At 47.4% G+C, this 22,397-nt stretch overlaps 1 protein-coding gene across 5 annotated transcripts; it reads left to right on the top strand.

Moving 5' to 3' along the window:
• Window positions 1–59: 59 nt before the first annotated feature.
• kdm5a (lysine demethylase 5A) lies at window positions 60–21,093 on the top strand. 5 transcript variants are annotated; one of them, XM_076011639.1, is made up of 30 exons: window positions 60–1,454; window positions 1,887–1,964; window positions 2,308–2,430; window positions 2,529–2,699; window positions 2,776–2,955; window positions 3,043–3,121; window positions 3,250–3,341; window positions 3,425–3,583; window positions 4,052–4,171; window positions 4,285–4,443; window positions 4,576–4,757; window positions 5,831–5,993; window positions 6,088–6,207; window positions 6,298–6,492; window positions 7,251–7,432; window positions 7,735–7,859; window positions 8,284–8,434; window positions 8,522–8,639; window positions 8,745–8,921; window positions 9,010–9,188; window positions 10,468–10,606; window positions 10,703–10,882; window positions 12,580–13,140; window positions 13,828–13,986; window positions 14,173–14,301; window positions 14,373–14,520; window positions 16,204–16,424; window positions 17,801–18,277; window positions 20,072–20,371; window positions 20,402–21,093. In XM_076011639.1, exons 1-30 carry the CDS (start codon window positions 1,308–1,310, stop codon window positions 20,435–20,437), a joined length of 5,250 nt encoding a protein of 1,749 aa, XP_075867754.1. In that variant the 5' UTR covers window positions 60–1,307; the 3' UTR covers window positions 20,438–21,093. The 5 variants fall into 5 exon arrangements, with proteins under 5 accessions (XP_075867754.1, XP_075867752.1, XP_075867750.1 ...); XM_076011637.1 differs by having other exon boundaries at window positions 8,519–8,639; XM_076011635.1 differs by having other exon boundaries at window positions 4,285–4,757.
• The last annotated feature ends 1,304 nt before the right edge of the window (window positions 21,094–22,397 follow it).

Genomic DNA, 22,397 nt, shown 5'->3' with positions numbered 1-22,397 from the left:
CAAAAAGACGGTCCTGACCGAATGTTTTTGTTGCACGTAGATACTGAGATTTAGCATCTTGACCGTTGCTATCGAATACAAATAAGCAGGTAGTTGCTGAATACTCGTAAGATTTAGGGACACTTTAACGCATGAAATGAAAGAGCCAAAATTGTTATATCTCAGGATAGGTCAGTAATATACCCTGTATGCAACAGAAACAGCACCTTTAGCTGAAATTGTGACAGCGGAAGTAGTCGAAGGTTTCCGATTGTGCGTGAATGCGCCATAAAACCTTTCGACATCATGCTAGCTTCAGCTAGCAAATTAGCCGATGCGGATACAACAGATGTCGCGAAACGACACCGATTGTCGTGCGCGGTAAACAACTCAGATGATGACGGCATTTTTGTGGGATCCAGAATAAAGCAATCAAGCCACAGTGGAATGTCCCGCTTGACGGATTTTATGAGCGAACCTCAATGTTAGCTGCGCAACGAGCTGCGGGTGCTAATAACTGAGCTAGCCAAAGTAGCTGCGTGCTAGTTTGCAAGAGCTTCAAATGCACAAATGAATGGACGCTAAAGCACCGAGCAGACCTGCGTTAACAATGTCTGTTTGCTACCATTAGCCGTCCACTTGTAGTCCTGCCCCGCTTTGCGTTACTTTACGGCGACACGCGAAATGTAAACACAGAAGTTTATCCGTGGAATCTGGATGAGGATCAAGTGCGACCGATGGAACGATGGACATTACCACCTTCCCGGAGGACTTAACAAACGGCGGGCAACCAACTTTTTTTCTTTTTAAATATACGAAGTCTTAGCAATAGCACGGCTAGCTTGCGCAATTTATGTCACGGTAAACACTAGATTCGTAGTGTTTATGCTCAGTGTTTGGCAGCTTTGTTTTAAATTTGTGCGATCGTCTGTTGCTCCAGCGCAGGATTGATCGTCATAAAGTTGCCTTCAAGGAAGAACGATGGTGTTTTGGACTGACCCAGCTCTTCGTCCCGGGTAGGGGAGTGGTGGTGAAGACTCTCTGGTCTGGCCCGGCCCGTTGTGTGGGGATAATGTGAAACACAGATCCTCTTTTATACTTCTGTGCTCTCTCTCTTTTTAAAATCTATACCAGATAATGATACCCCGTTGCTACTGGGATGCTACTATGTGATTTGAGCGTTTGAAATGTGTAAGGACAATAATGGACACGGAGGAAGTTCCACAAGACGAAAATATTCACAAGTGATCGCGCACTGTTGAACACAAGCCTGTGCGTCTCCCGTCACATCACGATTCAAACGTCTTTCATTTTGACAACCCGTCAATATGTCTGCATTCGCCGAGTTCGTACCCCCTCCCGAGTGCCCGGTGTTTGAGCCGAGCTGGGAGGATTTCTCGGATCCTTTGGGATTCATCAACAAGATCCGACCCATCGCCGAGAAAACTGGCATCTGCAAGATCCGGCCTCCAGAGGTAAGGTCACGTGTTTATGTCAAGCTATTTGCTTGCTAGACTTTTGCAAAAATGTGCTTTGAAAATCCCAGTTTTGGAAAGTGTCCCTTTGTGATGTCACAGCGGGCTCAGCACCTCTCCCAGGCTAATGAAAACAGCCCTAGCCAGAGGCTTGTTCAGCCTTTTGCGTTCAATTTGTGCTCCCTGCTCGCGTCTCCTTGCAGACACGTCAAAGATCAGACAAAGCAGTTTTGCTGGAGGCTGGAAACAGAGTGCTAATTTTTTTTCTCTTGAAAATGAGACATTACTATAGATAACTGATCATTAGGGACTGCTGCACTGTGACCCAAATGAAAATTACAGTTCTCAAAATAAGAATAAAATGCAATGTTTTTCACTGTTCTTTGCCGTCTATTCGTTCATTGCCGATGGTTTTTGCTTTGTTCCACTCAGGACTGGCAGCCTCCGTTTGCGTGTGACGTGCGCAACTTCCGCTTCACTCCGCGAGTGCAACGGCTGAACGAGCTCGAGGTGAGTTGAGTCCTAGGAACACAGTCGGGCGATCTCTTCACGAACAGCAAACTCACCTTGATTGGCTGCTTTGGCAGAGCAAGTCGTTCTACTTTTCAGCTGCTCACTTTGTATGTGCGTAAAACGTGCACTTTTTCTCTTATCACGGGTGGCTGCAAACAAGTTTAGTGGAACAAGGTATAATTTGGAGTTGAAAAGGCTGGCGTCACCAGAGAAGTATGATGCCGTATTAAAGTGCAGCCATTCCCACATAATGTTGCCCTGTGGCATCTACGTTTTACGTAAGAGTGCCACGATACGTTCCTAAATTTAGACTTTATCCCCTCCGATCCCGATCGCGCAGGCCCTCACACGAGTTAAGCTCAACTTCCTGGATCAAATTGCAAAGTTCTGGGAGCTGCAAGGATCCAAGATCCGGTTCCCTCATGTGGAGAGGAAAGTGTTGGACCTCTATCAGCTCAGCAAGGTAAAAGCATCCCCTTTTTTTAATTCAAAAACAGAAGTAATTACACGCTGTCTGTTCTCATAGACGTCATTTGTTCTTTTCTGCGCTGCGTGTTTCAGACCGTGGCTTCAGAGGGCGGCTTTGAGACGGTTTGCAAAGAGAGACAGTGGTCCAAAGTGGCCAGTCGACTCGGCTTCCCGTCCGGGAAAGGCATCAGCTCGCTGCTGCGCTCCCACTACGAGAGGATACTCTACCCCTACGAACTGTTCCAGTCCGGGGCCACGCTGACCGTAAGCAGCAACAACATTGATCAAAGATCAAAGCTGCAACATAATGAGATGGAAGTGACCTGGGAACTCTTTTCAGGGCATCCAGCGGCTGTACGAGGAGGGCGACGAGTGCGAGGAGCTGGACGAGGGGGTCGGGGAGGAGGCGGCGGAGGAGGAGGAGGAGGAGCAGGACGAGGAGGAGGACAAGGAGAGAGACGGCGAACAAGACAAGCACAGTATCCTGCCTGAGAGGCGCTCCAGGCGCCTCAAGTCTGAGGTATGATCCCGACGTCAGTGCTGAAAGCTGGTCCAAGAGTGGGTTTCTCGGCCCGTTGTCATTGCTCTTCTTCCTTCCACCACCCAGAGGGAAAACAAGGACCCGAAAGGCTTGAAGCTCTTCAGCACGAGCCCCAAGATGGTCGGCCTGGAGATCGTGTCCACCGGTGAGGGTCACAGCACAAATGCAAAGAGATAAATTGAGATCAGTTAGTCTGTGAGAAAATTTTGTTCAGTTTTTTTTTTTTTTTTTTTTAATTCCTGATCCTTCTTTCTCCTCCATCGTCTCTTCTAGACGACGGTTTCAACAAGAAGCAGCGTCACCTCAAAGCCCAGGCCTTCGCCATCAAGATGAGGCCACGCAAGGAGACGCTGGAGGTCAACTTTGTGAGTCTCGGCTTTCCCCCCCGCTCGTCCCGCCCTCTGCAATTTTGCCGGCTCTTGCCAAATATTTTTCCCCGCCCCCTCAGATCGACCTCTACCTCTGCCTGGTGTGCGGCCGCGGCGACGAGGAGGACCGCCTGCTGCTGTGCGACGGCTGCGACGACAGCTACCACACCTTCTGCCTGATCCCGCCCCTGCAGGACGTGCCCAGGGGCGACTGGCGCTGCCCCAAGTGTGTCGCTGAGGTAAGAGATCCTTTTTGTTTTCTTTTTTTCTTTATCCCCTCTGGCCATAATGCCAAGCAGAAATGGCTCTGACTGTCTTTATGACGGCTGACAGATTTATTCTTGAAGGCAGACCTTGTGACCCGAGAGTGTGAATCACACAGGTCGGTTCAGGAACCACCTGTTGAGTGATTTTATTGTATTTTTTGTATTATATCAATGTTATTCTGGCCACGACCGGTCTGAGGGCGGCACAGTTTGTGAAGGAGAGAATATAAAGGGGACCTAGAATACCGTTTCATAATTAAAGACATTTAAGCAGCATCACATTAAATTATCAAATTAATTCTAGAAAAAAAAAGGAGCTAAATACTCCAATGAGATAAACATAGATAGATAAAGAAAGGGACCCCCTTCCAAACCCTCGTCTTTTGCACGGAAACGAGCTGCAGGCAGTTCCGCCAAACGCTGCGTCTCCTCTCTCTCCAGGAGTGCAACAAGCCGCGGGAGGCGTTTGGCTTCGAGCAGGCGGTGAGGGAGTACAGCCTGCAGAGCTTCGGAGAGATGGCCGACCAGTTTAAATCTGACTACTTCAACATGCCCGTTCACGTACGTCAAAGCAGCCCGCCCAGCACAAATTCCACGACCGTCACCCGGCTCGGATTTCGCAGCGTTGTGGTGTTGCGCGCTGAGTTTGTTGTCTCCGCCGCGCGGCTCTGCAGATGGTCCCCACGGAGCTGGTGGAGAAGGAGTTCTGGCGGCTGGTCAGCAGCATCGAGGAGGACGTCATCGTGGAGTACGGCGCCGACATCAGCTCCAAGGAAGTGGGCAGCGGGTTTCCCGTCCGGGACGGCAAACGGAGGCTCATCGGTGACGAGGAGGTGAGACGGTTTCGAGCTACTTTGCCCAATTTTCACAGCCAATCATCTGCTGCCATTCGTCCCCGTGCATCCCGTTATCTTCCTTCTCTCGCCGAGTTTGTCCTCAACTCTTTTGTCCCTGCCGCCCCACAGGAGTACGCCAACTCGGGCTGGAACCTGAACAACATGCCCGTGCTGGAGCAGTCGGTGCTCACCCACATCAACGTGGACATCTCGGGCATGAAGGTGCCGTGGCTCTACGTGGGCATGTGCTTCTCCTCCTTCTGCTGGCACATCGAGGACCACTGGAGCTACTCCATCAACTTCCTGCACTGGTGAGACTGGACAGAAGGCGTGCGAAGGCGTCGTTTTCACACTGGCGCGTACGTTTGAGCAGAGGGACATATTGCAGATATTGAAAGAAAAAGAATGACCCACTTATGACTTGTTTCTCTGAATTACTGAACATCCTTCTTGCCAGTGTCCAATAGTGTTTTTTTATTTCATTTAAGTACTTTTTAGTTGTGATGAACCCAGGAAGTAACTTTTACTCACGTGCGCTTAAAACCCTTGAAGGAGGTTTTAAAGGAAGCAGTTCAGAGCTGAATTGATGCAAAAGAGAATAGTGGAGAAAATAAGAAGAAACCTTTATTAGTCCGACTTGGTATTTTTTCATTAGAGGACCAAAGAAGAACAGCGCTGAAGGAGCTTCTCTTGCTCTTGATTTCCTCTCAAATGGCTTTGGCAAGAGCTTAATTCAATGCTAATTGTGCAGGGCCTGTTACTCCCATTTTCCACCAGAAGCGTCTGCAGTGCGTTCACAGAGCGTTTGCGTAGACGTGGAAAACGCTGCGTACTCTCTCACACAGGACGCGTTTCCGAAATACAGGTATTTAAAGTATACCTGCATTTTGTGAAATCTGCTTTACTGTTAGGCGGCCGAACTGAACAGCGTTGAAGCCGATGCGTTACATCGATGTTTCACAGTAAAATACAGCACATAGAAAAACAGAATACAGCACATTATGTATTATTTTGAAGATCAACCGGATCCGGCGTGTTTTCACATCATTGACTTCCTGCCTGAACGATCCCACCTGCTGCTATTGACGCAGTAGGGACACGTGAAGCTGCGTCAAAAACAGCGGCGTTCTTTACCAGCGTGTCGCGTTTTTACACTTCTGTGCCGCTTCTGGTGTGAACCACACCAGGCGCTTCTGCGTTTGGCACATGGATAACTTTTTGGAAAGAAAGTTTAAGAAAGTTCCCCCAATGCTGAAGATCCAAGGAGCTTCTCATTTGTGCCGAGAAGAAACTACCTGGTACCTCTTGCCTCGTGCTTCTCAAATAGCACCCACTCGTTTTGTTTTGTTTTGTTTTGTTTTTAAACAAACTGATTTATTTCCAGGGGTGAACCGAAGACGTGGTACGGAGTGCCGGCCTCCGCAGCCGAGCAGCTGGAGGCCGTGATGAAGAAGTTGGCGCCAGAGCTGTTTGACTCCCAGCCGGACCTCCTCCACCAGCTCGTCACCATCATGAATCCCAACGTCCTCATGGAGCACGGCGTCCCCGTACGTAGTCCTCAGGAGCTCTCCGCCTCCCCTTCGGTGGCCCGCTGACAAAATCCTGTGATTCACGCGTGCCATTGTCCCGCCCCCCGTCCAGGTCTACAGGACCAATCAGTGTGCGGGAGAGTTCGTGGTGACCTTCCCCCGAGCCTACCACAGCGGCTTCAACCAGGGCTACAACTTCGCCGAGGCCGTCAACTTCTGCACGGCCGACTGGGTGGGCGGCAGAGAACCTCTCCTTCCTCTCCACCTTTTCCAAACAAATCTGAATGAAGCTGACCGATCGTGCGCTTGCTCCTTCTTCCAGCTGCCGATGGGCCGCCAGTGCGTGGCCCACTACCGCCGCCTCCACCGCTACTGCGTCTTCTCCCACGAGGAGCTGCTTTGCAAGATGGCGGCGGACCCGGAGAGCCTGGACGTGGAGCTGGCCGCCGCCGTCTTCAAGGAGATGGGCGACACGATGGAGGAGGAGACCAAGCTCAGACAGGCTGTCCAGGAAATGGTGAGCATCCCTGTTGCCAGTTTATATGCCTGTTGATATCTACACTACCAGTCAAAAGTTCAGAGACACCTTTTTCTTCTTTATCTTTACTACCTTCTCCACTGTAGATACACACTGAAGACATCAGATACAGTATATGACCAAGATATGTGGATTAATGTAAAATACCCAAATATGTTATGTTATATATTTGACATGAAGAGTGGCTATTCCAGGTCACCAGAAATATAAAACTTGTTTGAGTTATGTCACTTTTTTGTTATTTATAGTTTTGAGTGACAATCTACAATGTAAATACTGAAAATGAAAGAAAAAACACAAACTTTTGACTGGTAGTGTATACCTCCATAGATACATCAGAGTACAGATGTTTTTCAACGAAACTTGAAAACCTATTAAAAAAACTATTTTGCAAAATGTATTTTAGCAAAAGTTTGTTGGTAATTTTTAACTGCTTCTTGACCTTAATAACTTTTTAAATTAAATTAGTTTTTAATTATTTTCCCTGCTGTGTAGCACTTTTAGATTGCTGAAATGTAAAGTGCAATATAAATAAAATGTATTATTTTATATATTCTTATTATTCTTATTATCAACATTATTTACCTTATTATTATTATTATTATTATTATTATTATTATTATTATTATTATTATTAGTAGTAGTAGTAGTAGTAGTAGTAGTAGTATATAAATCTCTATAAATTTTGCAGTTTGTGGTAAGTTCCTGGTTCCACCTGCCCTCCGTTTTGTCCACAGGGGGTGCTGTCCTCAGAGCAGGAGGTGTTTGAGCTGCTGCCCGACGACGAGCGCCAGTGCCACAAGTGCAAGACCACCTGCTTCCTCTCCGCCCTGACCTGCTCCTGCAGCCCCGAGCGGCTCGTCTGCCTCCACCATGCGGCCGACCTGTGCGACTGCCCGCATGGCAACAAGTGTCTGCGGTGAGAGTCGTCGAGCTCATTGTTGCATCACATCTTTGTCGTTCATCTCAAGACTCTGTAGCAGCAGGTTTGCGTGATTCAGCGTCCAAAAAAAACAGAAACCTCAACAGAAAACTGCTTATTTAGCGCTTTGTTTGCAGCCTGCCGCAATACTGCTTTGTTGTACCGTTCCACGTGATTGGGTCACAAAGGCCTGATTTCAACACACTATACACACATATTGCTGTTGAGAGAATTTTATACCATGTAGGATTTTTGGCTTTTTTGTTCTTTGTTTAAACTTTTCACCACTTCTGTCTCAGGTATCGCTACGACCTGGAGGAGTTCCCGGCCATGCTGTTCGGGGTGAAGGCACGGGCTCAGTCCTACGACACCTGGTCCAAGAGGGTCACCGAGGCCCTGTCTGCTGACCAGAAGAGCAAGAAAGGTTCCATAACCCCACACCTACCCTTGCAAAATTGCATCGTATTTGTTGGCCCTGTGGCAGGGGTCACCAGCGTGATGCCCGTGGGCACCACGTTGCCCCCTAGGGCCACATGAGTAGCCCGCAGGCCCGTTGGAATAATAGCACAACTCGTTGAGCTGCATCTGAAATTTTTTTTTTTTTTTCATCCAACCTTCTTAAGTCATTGTTGAAAATGATTGAGAATTCATTAACGTGATCAGTGTCTTCGCACAGATCATTATCCTTAATAATGATGTATAACTGAAAAAGTTCAGTGTCATTTTCGGAGAGTGTAGCATACTGACCTCTTATGACTTCAGATCACTCAGGACCCAACAAGGAGCTCTCAGGTTCTGAAAGGTTCTTCCATTTTGTCACACGGCTGTGTTTTTTAATGCCTTTGCAGATCTCATCGAGCTGAAGGTCTTGCTGGAGGACGCGGAGGACAGGAAGTACCCGGAGAAAGGGCTCTTCCGCCGCCTGAGGGAGATGGTCAAAGAGGCGGAGACGTGCTCCTCTGTGGCTCAGTTGCTGCTCAGTCGCAAACAGAGGCACAGGTGAGTGCCTGAATTTGAAAATCTTCTCTCTTACTTGAAAAAAGCGTTAATGCAACTTGCTTTGCTGCACCCGTGTGTCCGCAGCAGCCGCCTGCGCTCGGAGAGCAGCGCCAACCGCGCCAAGCTGACGGTGGACGAGCTCAAAGCCTTCGTGGATCAGCTCTACCGGCTGCCTTGCGTCATCAGCCAGGCCCGACAAGTCAAAGCAAGTCCCCTAGCATCTTGATGTTCGTCAGCCAGACACTTCACACTTACTAACAGTCACACTCACTCTCCGTCCTCCTCGTCCTTTCTCCTTCTTCCGACTCAGGAGCTGCTGGAGAACGTAGAGGACTTCCACGAGCGCGCCCAGGTGGCGCTGTCGGACGAGATGCCCGACTCCTCCAAGCTGCAGGCGCTCTTGGACCTGGGCAGCGGCCTGGACGTGGAACTGCCAGAGCTGCCGCGCTTGAAGCAGGAGCTCCAGCAGGCCCGCTGGTTGGACGAGGTAGGTTGAAAAAACCCAGTCGACCCCGTACTTCACTGCTGAGAGTCTCTTTGCAATGTGGATCTAAGCCGTAAAACTTCCCCCTCAGGTCCGCATCACCCTGGCTGAGCCTCACCGGGTCACTCTGGATCTGATGAAGAGGCTGATCGACTCGGGGGTGGGCCTGGCCCCTCACCACGCTGTGGAGAAGGCCATGGTGGAGCTGCAGGAGATCCTCACCGTCTCAGAGAGATGGGAGGACAAGGCGCGAGCCTGCCTGCAGGCCAGGTGAGGTCACATGTGATGCAGGCCGTCTCCATTTTCCTGAAGGGAGATTTCCTGAAATCTTTCTTTCTTTCTTTCACCCATTCATCTGGTTGAAATATGGTGGGCTAAGCAGATCATCTGTCACAAAACAAAGACATCCAATCAGATTATTTTCTACTGCTAGTAGTAAAACCTGCTAGCGGCAGGTCTGGACGACGTTGCTGCAGTGTCGCATGCGATGCAAGTGGGAAGTGAAAACACGCGCCGCTCTTCTAGGGAAGTCAGCAGAGCCTTCAGTGTCACTCGACTTGCTTCACATCACCTACTTCTGATTTAACTGCTGCCACTGGCACTGCTGTGCTTGTGTCTTTAGCAAGCAGCATGACACACACACACACACACACACACACACACACACACACACACACACACACACACACACACACACTGTCGCTTGGCTTCTAAAGGTAGATTCCCTCAGCTCCTCCCTACCTTTGTCAAAGCTGAATGGTAGGGGTGGGAATTGCTAGGTACCTGACGATTCAATTCCGATTCAGAGGGCTACAATGCAGTTAATCGCGATTATTTGAGAATCACTATTTACCACAATTCATATCTATATATATGTATCCAATCCATGCAATATAACGCAGAACGACAAGTCCCAAGATACTTTGTAATTGGCCTCGCCCTTTCGCACTGTATTGGCAGCTTTGTTCTGGTGTTGGGGATGGTTGTCTGGTTTAGAGCAACTGGAGGATTTTCTGTCTTTTGCTCCAACTGCGGGTGCCAGCCCATGTTCGTCGTGTTCCCATAATATTTGTTTGTAGCGCGACACAACTTACAAGCAGTGTGACTTTTGTTGAGTTTCCGTTTCCCCTCAACCTCGTCAAACCCAAAATGATGCAACATGCTGGCTTTAAATCCTGAAGGAACCGGTTAAGTTCTTTTTTCAGTCGTCTTTAATGCTGTGTGTGTCGGTGTCTCGTCTCATGACTTGGTTTGGATCTGCGTGCTCATGTGTCTAGTGTGCGTCACCTTAAAAGGTCAGGTACGGCGCTGCAGTGCAGTCACACATGAGTTCCGGCCTCGTTAAAAAAAATATATATTTTTTTTAAATTTGTAATTCGATTCTTAATTGGCAATGTCATAATCGCGATTAATCTAAGAATCTGTTTTCTTTCATCACCCCTACTGAACGGAAGCTGCAAGAAAATGAGGGATGAAAGTTGATTGGAAAATGCGTTACGTTGGAATTTGCTAGCGGATCCTAACTGAACGCGTGATGTCCCCACCTCAGGCCTGCACACAGCATGGTGACCCTGGAGAGCATCGTGCTCGAGGCCAGGAACATCCCGGCGTATCTGCCCAACATCCTGGCCTTGCGCGAGGCCCTGCAGAAGGCCAAGGAGTGGACGGCCAAAGTGGAAGCCATTCAGGTAACGCAGTCCCGCCCTCTGGGACCCTCTGATCAGGATTCACCGTTATCCGCAGCCGTCTCGTCACCCCTGCCTCTGTTTCCGCCCTCCCTGTAGAGTGGCAGCAGCTACGCCTACCTGGAGCAGCTGGAGAGCCTGCTGATCAGGGGGCGCTCCATCCCCGTGCGGCTCGACCCGCTGGCTCAGGTGGAGTCTCAAGTGGCAGCGGCGCGCGCCTGGAGGGAGAGGACGGCGCGCACCTTCCTCAAGAAGAACTCCACGTACACACTGCTCCAGGTAGGCCAGCAGGCAAAAGTCGTCTTCCTTTGATAGCCAACCTCCCACTAGTCAGGCTTAAAAATTCCTGTTTTAGAAGAGCCAAATCGCTGTATGGATCTAGAAATAAATCTTAAAACCTACTGGCATAATAAGAGCAATGCCACATTACAGTCAGTCAAAAATCTATATTTATTATTTCATTTGTTTTTTGTTGTTGAAAATAAGTTCTATATATAATAAAAGGAAGAAGTCCCAAACGATGCGATGCAAAACGATACCCTACGATACCACATGATTCCATATGATACCAGATGATACCATATGATACCAGATGATACCATGTGATAGGTAATTTTATTTAGTTTATTTCCGCACCTACCAAAGTAAAAGTATTATCCCATCATATCATACCACAATGGCAATGGCATTGCAAGTCATATTAGGTATATTAATATTAGGGTTGCACATCTCTGTGTGGTAAACGATTCGATATGCACCGAGATAAACAGGTTACGATTCGATTCAAAAACGATATCCTTTTATTTTGTATTGTCTTTTATTTTTTCAATTTGTATGAAGACCGATTCAATACGGATCAATTCGATACATACGATTTAATGCTATGCTACGTATTTGTTGTAAATATTTTATAAAACAAACTTTCATTGTACTATGAAAGTGACGGTACAATGTTTTCTTTTCAAGTATGACCAGATTTTTATCCAAAAAGACCAAACATCCCAAAGCATTGTGCTTTATGGCACAGCCAAAAACATACATACAAAACAGAACAACAAAATGACATGTCAATGTATTTATTTTTAAACATTGACCAAAAACAGTTAACAAAAGTGCAATATCTTAGTCTGAGCATAGGGCTTTAAAGCAATACAATGTGTTATTGTTGCCATAATTTTCTTGGCGCGTGCTGAATTGCGGCCAAGCTGCCCGAAAAACGCAGAAATGGCATTCTTTCTTAGCCCTGTGCTACTGCTTGTTGCATGCTCGTTGGTACGGGCTTTGAATCCACTGTACTCCTGACTGTGTTTCCTCCTCGCATGCTGGTCAAGATTTGTCGTGCTTCCATTGTACCTGTGTTGCCAACTCGGCGACTTTCTCGCTAAATCTGCCGACTTTCCAACTCCCCAAAGAGACTATTTTTGTCAAAAGCGACTGGCGACTTTTCCTGATTTTATTGGAGACTTTACTGTAATTTGGAGACTGACATGAAAGCACGTATCATTTCTCAGTAGTTCTCGTTTACAGCGAGCAGTGGGTGCTGCCGCGGTGGCAGCTGCGATGTTTCGCGAGCAACTTCAGGTCTAAGTGTTGTTTGTGAGACGCTCCTGCATCTGTGATGCTAAACACAAATTGAAAGTCTCGCGATACCCGAACCATGACTCTATAACCGATTCATTTAGGAATTCATTAATGATTCGAATCGATTTATGAGGCTGCTATGTTGCAATCGTATTGCTCACTTCCTGAACCGGATATCCGGTCGCATCAGTTTATCGTTTACAACCCTAATTAATATAAGTTTATTTTTATTAATTTAAGTAATGCAAGTTATTTGTATGTTCTATAGATCACTAAATGTTTTAAATGGGTGTACAGGTCAATAGAAGTTATGTATTGCACAGAAGGAGTTCTAGGTAAATCCTGACTTCAGAACGCATCACTTCAGCTTTGAACATTTGCAATCCCTCCCTCAGGTCCTCAGCCCCCGCGTGGACATCGGCGTGTACGGCAACAGCAAGAGCAAAAGGAAACGCGTCAAGGAGCTGATGGAGAAGGAGAGGGGGGCCTACGACCCGGACGCCCTCAGCGACCTGGAGGAGGGCTTGGAGGAGGTGCGCGAACCCTCCACCATCGTGGCGGCCTTCAAGTCCAAGGAGCAGAAGGAGGTGGAGTCCATCCACTCGCTGCGCGCCGCCAACCTGGCCAAGATGGCCATGGCCGACCGCATCGAGGAGGTCAGGTTCTGCCTGTGCCGCAAGACGGCCAGCGGCTTCATGCTGCAGTGCGAGCTGTGCAAGGACTGGTTCCACGGGGCGTGCGTGCCTCTGCCCAAGACGGGCACCCAGAAGAAGGCGGGCGCCGGCTGGCAGAGCAACAACAAGGACTCTAAGTTCCTGTGTCCGCTGTGCCAGCGCTCGAGGCGGCCGCGCCTGGAGACCATCCTGTCGCTGCTGGTGTCGCTGCAGAAGCTGCCGGTGCGTCTGCCCGAAGGAGAAGCGCTGCAGTGTCTGACCGAGCGGGCCATGAGCTGGCAGGTAGGCCACCGTCACAGCGGGGAGGCAGGCACTACGTTTCCCATCAGCCTTTGTCCTCTGTTTGATTATGTATGAGTCGGGCTGGCGGTGCATAAGGCAGCTTTTGGGAAATGCGAAACGTTACTTTCACTTTGAAAACATTCCAGTCGAGTTGGTTCTGAAGTGTAAAAAAATATATATATTTGCGTTTCTTTTAATAAGTTTTTTTTTTTTTTTTTTTTAATCGCTTCCACAATATCGGCAAATAGTCTGAGCGGCGCTCTGCTGTGCGAAATAATATACATGCACACACACACACACAGATTGATAGATTGTGTTGGTTTGCACAATATAAAATGTGGAATATATTTAAGAGGAATGACTGATGTTTTGTCGTCCCCACAAAGTTTGCATTGAGGAAGTTAGCATGTATAAATTGCTATATTTATCCAATAAAGAGGGGGTTTAATGGTAATTGAAGAAAAAAAGAATTCTGTCCTGGAATAAATCAATCAGAGTAACTGATTAATGGTAAAAAAAATATTGTGTAGGTGAATCATTTAAAAAGCAATTGTTTCGCCTGGACCAATGTACAAGTAGGAGAAAGGTGAAATGTTATGCTGACTACTACAAATACATACACTCTGAGAGCCTGATGTCATTCTATCCCTCTGTAACCCCCGGTCATCGCCCCTTCACCCCTGCCAGGACCAAGCTCGACAGGCTTTGGCCACAGAAGAGCTGTCCTCAGCCCTGGCGAAGCTCTCCGTCCTGAGTCAGCGCATGGTGGAGCAGGCGGCGCGCGAAAAAACCGAGAAGATCATCAACGCCGAGCTGCAGAAAGCCGCCGCCAACCCAGATTTGCAGGTACGCTTTTTTTTCAGCGAGTGCCGTTGTGTTAGCTGAAAGTGTTTGAGTCTCAAAAACCAGCATACTAAGTTCAATAATGTGTTTTTTAAGAATTTAAGAAGGTATATATTTCCATATAAATATAAGAAAAAGTTTCTCAGTGATTTTTCTTTAATGAACATCAAAGAAACGTATTCTCATCAGGGCCACATCCAGACCTTCCAGCAGTCAGGTTTCAGCAGAGCTGCGTCGCCGCGCCAGTCCTTGGACTACGACGACGAGGAGACGGATTCAGACGAGGACATCCGGGAGACTTACGGTTACGACATGAAGGTTCAGCCTCATGAAGCTGCCTCTTCTTCTCACCTCCCCCCTGGCTCCACCTCACCGTGTCTGTCCCGCAGGACCCCGGCGAGGTGAAGCCCTACCTGTTCTGCGACGAGGAGATCCCCGTCAAGTCCGAGGAGGTGGTCAGCCACATGTGGCCGGCGGCCACTCCCTCCTTCTGCGCCGAGCACGCCTACTCGTCGGCCTCCAAGTCCTGTGTGCAAAGTGAGGCCGCGTTCAAACACTGCAATTTATGCGGCGATCTTACCTGACTAAAAGCAAAGCGATTGGTCGGTCATTTTGTGCACCCTCACTCAATTCTTTTATCATTTTTTGCAAGCTTTTCTTGCTATGATGGGTATAAGCAGATTTTAAAGGTCCTGTGTCTACCATCTAGTGGTCAGATTTTAGATAGCAGCACTTGCATTCGCTCACCCTCCCTCTCCTGAGCTTGCCATTGAACTGCAGTGGCCTGTGCACACAAACCTCCGAGGTTGCCTTGTGCAACCTCTTCTTCATTGGTTTATTTGAGGACGCCAGCGTTCACCCTAAATATGAAACGCGCTGTCAGGCAACTGGATTGTCCACACCAGGCTTCCTTAGAAATATAGCCTTGCAAGATGGCAGCTAACTGGGAGTGAGACCCTTGATCCACGTATATTCTTATATATTAATAAGAATTGTTTTAAGCGTAGGAAAACCAAATTACTTTTCTTGTACTACCATTATACATTTTTTATTAATGTATTTACGCGCTGCAAATCTTTGGGTGTCCCACGATTCGATTCAATATCGATTCTTTGACTTTCGATTCGATTATAAATCGATTTTATTTTCGGTTCAACTCGATTTTCTATTCAAAATCGATTTTCTTTTTTTTCCTATTCCAAACAATTCTCTATGTCCCTATGTTCCAGTCTGCTGACATGAAAGCAGAGTAGTAGATTTTTGTAAAAATCTTTTATAATTGTAAAGGACAATGTTTCATCAACTAATTTTAGTAATGTAAACACACACATGTAAATCCAATTCAACAATGTATGTTGTCTGATTTATTCATGCTTGCACAAATTTTAGCTAGACCAAAACGTTTTAACATCTGACTGAATCTGACGCTCAGTTCCTTCTCACTCAGTAATCAGAACAATAAATGACAGTAATAAAACTTCTGTAACTGGAACATGAATAGAATAGATTAGTAAAATAGATTGGTAGGCTTAGGCTAGCTGTCAGTCTGTCTCCAAATTGCATGAGGCATGTCAACTTCAAGCCCTTTCTTGCCCGGCCTGGGCTGACGGTGAAATCCAAAGTGTCTCTAAACGGGTTTTTATTTCTTCAGGCTGCTGTTCTGTTGGCAACTCGGTTTCTTTTTCTTACCCCTACATTTTCGCAGAAACACAGTACATTGCGCAATACACATTGCTGGGAGCGGGGAAGATACGTTTTTTTTTTGAAAATTAGACTCTACTGAATCGAACAACATGAGAATCGTGATTTGAATTTGAATCTATTTTTTCCCACACCCCTAACGGGCAGTATATTACGTTTTTGACCAATGTGAAAATCGTAAATCAAGCCAAATATTCAAGCCACTGGACCTTTAAAGGACGAATATGTAAGATTGAGTCACTTATGACTCTTGAGAATGCGAGTTGCAGTGAATGTTAATTCCTCACGCGAGCTGTGAAAACAAACAAACAAACAAACAAACAAACAGATATTCTTGGCCATCACTAATGCATCGTTGCAGTGGGCCTGCTCTTGAGAAAGATGAAAATTATTATCGAAGGATTTTTCTTTTCTTTGCTGAAATTAAACACGTCATCGTTCCATTTGCAATAGACCCTTTAAACGGGCTTTTAATTCTTCTCCTTTATCAGACTGAAGCTTTCCTTCCTCTAATTTCAGACGTCAGTGCGCCCAGGAAGCAGCCCAGGAAGACACCCCTGGTGCCCCGCACCCTGGAGCCACCTGTGCTGGAGCTGTCGCCGCAAGCCAAGGCCCAGCTGGAGGAGCTGATGATGCTGGGCGACCTGCTGGAGGTGTCCCTGGACGAGACCCAGCACATCTGGAGGATCCTGCAGGCCACGCACCCGCCGTCGGAGGAGCGCTTTCTGCAGGTGATGGAGGTACGAGCAGGTCGCCTGTTGCTGATGATGCATGATGGCTATTCACACAGGGATACTGTTCATCTTAGATTAAAAAAAAAAAAAAAAAATCTATTTAATCTTCAAAAAGAGTTTTAGCATACAGCTCAGTGGAGAATAACTTTTCGCAGAATTTTATTTTGGTCGCGTTCAAACGCAGTCGCAGTTCCCAGTACTTCTGACAGCCACAGGTGAGATAGGTGATCACGTCGTCACATGACCGCACCAGACCCAGTGACAGCACTCCACATTCTGAAATTTAGAAAAACAACCGAAAACAATGATGTGGCAGATTGATGATGCAGCCGTGCATGCTACCTCTTTGATATGCGATGACACACCAAAACAAGCACGGCAAAAGAAAAAACAGCAATTGCGTTTCTAGCTGGAAATACAAACATTATTTTGAGTTTGTCTCGTCTAAATCAAAGAATATTGTGGTTCGTTGTACGTTACGTGCAGGAAACAAGATGTTCTCTGTCGTGGAGCGTTTTGCGCCTCTGCGGTGTGAGTGAAAGGATGGCTCTGAACTCTGGCTGATGAGAAGCAAGTGTTTAATCTCTCGAGAGGAACAAGGGTATCCGAGACAAGCGGGTGTCCGACACAGTTGTTCACCGAACATCATGAGTACAAGTCTTTTATACCACGGAATAAACATGAGCATGAGATGAATAAACATGTGCATACAATGAGCAGGTACATATGGCATTTGCTGAACACTTCCCCAACCATATCTGGATTCGCTCCTGACTCGGTGTCGCTGGACAAAGATACAAACCCCTAGCTGAGCTACTTGACGCCTATGCCAATCTGTTTTGGTCAACCTGACCTACCATTGGTGTTAGAGAGGCTGCATATACTAAAGGCCTGCTGAAATGTCTCTACAAGTCCTGTTGTCACAAACCACATGATTCAACAATCATTTTTCCACCACATCTCAACTGTCACTTAAACTTTTTTTTAACAAAAGTAATTGATAATTAGTAATGGATTACTTATAAAACAAAGTAGTCATAGAAGTAATTAGATTACTTTTTAAGAAGTAGTTGGATTACTTTTGTGGAGTAATCCCAACAACACTGATTACAAGTAAACATCTATAAACATTAACGGGCATATTTTAGCTGGTTCATACATATAACACAGCTTGTGTTATATTCATTAGCATGTTTGTATGAATAAAACTACATTTCTCACTGTCACATATTGGTCGGTAATATCAACCCACCCAAAATGTATTACATACAAAATATGCTCTATTTACAGAAATATAATGCGTACAAAAACATGATGAATATTCAGGGATCCTGTTCATCTTATATATATTTTTTTGTTTTGTTTTTTTGTTTTTTTGACAGCCGGATGATTCGCTCATGGAGAAGCCGCTAAAGATAAAGATCAAAGACGCAGAGAAGAAGAGGAAGCGCAAGCTGGAGCGAGCCGAGCACCACCACATGCTGATGGCCGCCGCCGCCGCCGCCGGCGGGGCCTCGGTCATGGGCGACATGCGGCCGGCCAAGGCCAAGGACCTGAAGCGGGCGGGCCTGGAGCTGGGCCTCGCCGGCAAGTCCAAGAAGAAGAAGCTGAAACTCGGCCTGGACAAGAGCCGCGAGATGAAACAGCTGGCCAAGCGCCTCGCCAAGGAGGAGAAGGAGCGCAAGAGGAAGGAGAAGGCGGCGGCCAAGGCCGAGGCTATCCGGGACGGCCTGGAGAAGAGGAAGGAGAAGAAGATCCTGGACATCCCCTCCAAGTACGACTGGTCCGGGGCCGAGGACTCCAATGACGAGAACGCCGTGTGCGCGGCCAAGAACTGCCAGAGGCCGTGCAAAGACAAGGTGAGAGATCAAACTGGACGGGGCGAACAGACAGGTCGGTGCCGATCCACTCCAATTCAAAGTCGCCCTTGGCCTTTGGAGATGTGCTGTAGCGAGCCGGCGTCGAATAGGAAGAGGAGGCCGAAGTGTGAATCATGGCTTAACGATAAACGCAGCCGCAGCTTAGCAATTAACAGAGGTCAGAAGTGACCGCGTGACAAGCCATGTGATGAAACTCAAATGTCTGACTGGTTGAGATCATCGAATTAGCTCAAGTGGGAAGCTAATGAAGTGTTTGATATCATCGATGTAGCCGTCCAGCCAGTAAAGTATCAGCCTATTAAAGTTGAGGCAGTATTTTATCCACGTTGCAAACTTGTATCGTTTACATTTTTCTTTTTAGATTTATTCATCAGTTGGTTTAAGATAACTGATGGCAGCTGGTCAGATCTCAACACTGAAATCCTGTCCTCTAAAAGACCTTTTATACCGACTCCAATTGACTTGGATTCTATGACCAGCCTCCTTCCTCAACACATCAAACAATCAGCAGGGACGACGGTTAGAGTCGACCTGCTGTTTCCTAACGTCGCACTTCGCCAATTGGAATGTCCGCCCTCAAATAGTTGGAATTGGACAGAAAGTGATTGGTCGCACACAAATCATGTTAGCCTGTGGCTAAAATGAGATTTTAGCTCGAAATTTGGAAGGCCATCACATAAAACAGCCGCAAGTCATCCACGTTCTAAAGCAGGTGTCTGACCTCGATCTTTGTTGTCAAGCGGCACGTGTTGCGACTCCTTCCTCGACACGGAGCAGCCCGCCTGCAGGCAGGTCACTGTAGTCGCCCAGAAATCCAGGTGACACCGGTTTGTCTTGTCTCATGCCGGACACTCGACAAATGAACATTATGGAACTTTATTGAATATCAACAGCTGCAAACAGCACTGGAACATCTTAAAGAGAGTTACACATAACATATTAACTGGACGCCACAACGCTGCGACCTCTCTCTGTGTGTGAGTGTGTGTGTGTGTATGTGTGTCGGTTAGTGAGCGGTCAGCCAATCGGAGCGCAGAAACCGGTAGGCCTGCTGCTCCGCAGAAGGAGTTAAGATGGAGAAAATTCATCCTGCAAGACGACCAAGTTGGCGAGGACCCAGATTTCACAACTCGCTCATAATCAGCCCTGCATTTCAAAATTAAACACTTGCAGTTGGTGTTTTCCATCCCTAGTCGCCCAGTGCATGCTGGGAAAGAGTCTGGCTCAGGGGTTAAAGCAAACTTCTGGACTGTTGGGCCACAATGGGTTGTAAAATGGGACAGAGGGTCCAAAGCAGGAGCAGATGAATAGAGTGTTTTGGTGACCCACCTCATGGGAGAAAAAAAATGTTATGGGTTATGTAGGAAACGAGTGCTTTAATGCCTATTGAAAATGGACAAAAGGGTTACAACAAAATACGTATATTTGAAGCCCCACTAGTCAATGTTTTCCCAGCCTGCTACCACGTGTATGTAGCTCTTTATTGAAATGACTCTTAAAACACTGAAAAAATGGATGAAATACAGCTGTTTTATGATTTACTGACTATCAGTATAATTTTTTAAGTTGGTCGAGCCGGATTAGAAAGCTTATCGGGCCGCATATAGCCCCCGGGCCGTAGTTTGCCCATGCCTGGTCTCGCTGACGCTCCAAAGTAGTTTTCCTCAGTGCAGCGTGAGTCACAGTGCAGAAGTTTTTAAAAGCTTTTTACCATTGCACAAATCAAATTGGTAAAACTTTGTACCATTAATGCCTTTTTTGGCGCCCCCACAGGTGGACTGGGTGCAGTGCGACGGCGGCTGCGACGAGTGGTTCCACCAGGTGTGCGTGGGCGTGTCGTGCGAGATGGCCGAGAACGAGGACTACATCTGCGTGGACTGCTCGCGCAAGGCCACCGGCGTCCCTTTGCCCGTGGTGGAGGAGGTCCACGGCGAGGAGAGCGTCATCGTGCTGTCCACCAGCATGTGCGGCGGCGTGCAGGCCCTGCCGTCAGCGCCCGTCGCCATCACTGCCACTTGGCCAAGGGCGCCTGCCGCGCCACATCTCAACCCGGCGGCGGCGGCGGCGGCGGCGGTGGTGGCGGCGGCGTCCCATCAGCAGCAGCAGCAGCAGCAGCAGGAGCCTCAGCAGGGCAGTTAGCACTTCCAGGAAAAAAGAGCCAGGACTGCATCCGAACACTGTTTTTGTTCATAAAACTTAGTCTCCTCGTTAGCTCTCTTCAAACCTGTGAGCCTGTGTGCGGTCTGCAGGACAGAGTCGACCTCTATTCGAGCAGGGAAGGAGGTCTGGACGCAAATGTTGGAACTGCACGAGATGAAGAGCACAAGAAATCATGAGCTGATGTGCATCTGGAAAATAAAAGGTTGTGGGTGGACAGATTGGGTCTCTCTGCAGCAGTCCACAGGTGTTTGAACCTCCCCTCGCTAGCTGGCCTTCCTCCGGACAGTCAAGTAACTGGTACACTTATCCATCGGTGCGCCGCGTAACCCAGCCGTCGTGTTCAGTGCAAACACGTACTTTAAAAGTGAAGGTGTTTTGTTTTATTCAACCCCCCGCCCCCCTCCGTCGACCCCCCTGGCCCCTTATCTGGATCTCCTGCTCCTGTGCCCACCCAGGCTACCCAGACTGTAACGTCTCAGTATCTGGGACAGTATCAGACTAGCGGGAAACAAGTGGTTGTAATGTAGTGGAATTATTTATAATGTAAATACTTGTAAGCATTTAAAAGAAAAAAAGATTGGATTGTGACATTTTTGTTTGTTTTTCTCACCTTTAATAAAGTATTCTTAGTCAAATGATGAAATTAAAAAAATGGCTTTTTTCACTTGTCCCTCATTTATGTATAAATATTAATAATATATTCAATTATTTAAATCTCATAGCTGCCTGAATTGGTGCCAAAGTGTCAGATAATGAAGTCAGAGAGATTTTCTGAAGAAATACATACAGAGATGCTCTCTGGTTCAAGACGGAAAGTAAATATTTTGGGGAAAAAGGGGTGGGGGTTTATTACGGCTTTAATTTCAAAATAAAATGTTCAAAATAATGATTCTTGCCGACAAGGGGCCCGAGCTAACCTGTCAGCACTGGCCAACGGCTCCACACTGACTTATTGCAGCGTCATGGAGGGGTTGATTGATTTCAAGTGGCAAGTTAAGCTTCACATTTCCTGTGTAACTCATTAAGCCCAATTAGGGGGCTGCTGGGAAGCGTGTTGGCAAATTCCGTGTTCAGCCTGCATTCCTCTTATCAATTACAACCTAGGGAACCAGCCTCAGGCGATGTAAACAAAACTGTGAACATAATGATTTTCGTCCGCGCGCATCCTGGAATGCAGCGCATCGATTTTACACCTTTTTCTTTTTTACTGTAACTCATGCATTATCGTCAACATCAGGGCCGTCTGCAAAACAAGAGTGTGGTGGGGGAGGGGAGAAGGGTGGGGGTGGCTGTGGGAGTGGGCGCCAGCGCAGTCCGCTCTCCAACTCTGCCAAGTTAAATCCGGTGTGAACTGACCCCGACTGCTTTTGTACATCACCTCTGACTCCCGCTTGGCCGAGAGAGCTGGAAATGTGTCCATCGCGGGAGGTGGTGAAGGGAGGAGGGATGGTGGTGGTGGGGGTCGGGGGTGGCGAGGGCCTCTGGCGCATCAAGCGAATGAGCCGTAATGGGCAACAATAGATTGCGTAACACCGGCCCGTGGCATCGCCGTCTGACTTTGTGGGACGCTCAAACGCCGTCCAGCCTTTTAATTTGAAAGGGCAAGATGCGTGACTTGGCCTTTCCTGTCCCCACATCATACGTGCGGCACATAATGAACGTGTGTCTCTCACACTATTACAAGATTTCTAGGAATCAAAGAGTACACTGTTTTAAGCAATATTAATGTTTTAATTAATTTAGTTAATTTTAATGCAGAGATGTGTGTGTTGAACATGCGGACCTGCTCCTTCCTTGTCCTGCAGTGTCATCTGTCACCTTTTAATACAGGACTGATTTCAACCAGAAACAGCCAGAAGCAACGCAGAGTTGCATAACTTAAAGACGATGCAAAGACCCACAATATATATATATAAGAAAAATGTCCACCTTGCGACAT

Source organism: Nelusetta ayraudi, unplaced genomic scaffold (genome assembly GCF_046127955.1).
Source record: "Nelusetta ayraudi isolate G7.1 ecotype Tasmania unplaced genomic scaffold, CSIRO-AGI_Nayr_v1 ptg000135l, whole genome shotgun sequence".
NCBI lineage: Eukaryota > Metazoa > Chordata > Actinopteri > Tetraodontiformes > Monacanthidae > Nelusetta > Nelusetta ayraudi.
Note: the sequence above shows the minus strand (reverse complement) of the source record. Positions and strands in the feature narration are given on the sequence as shown.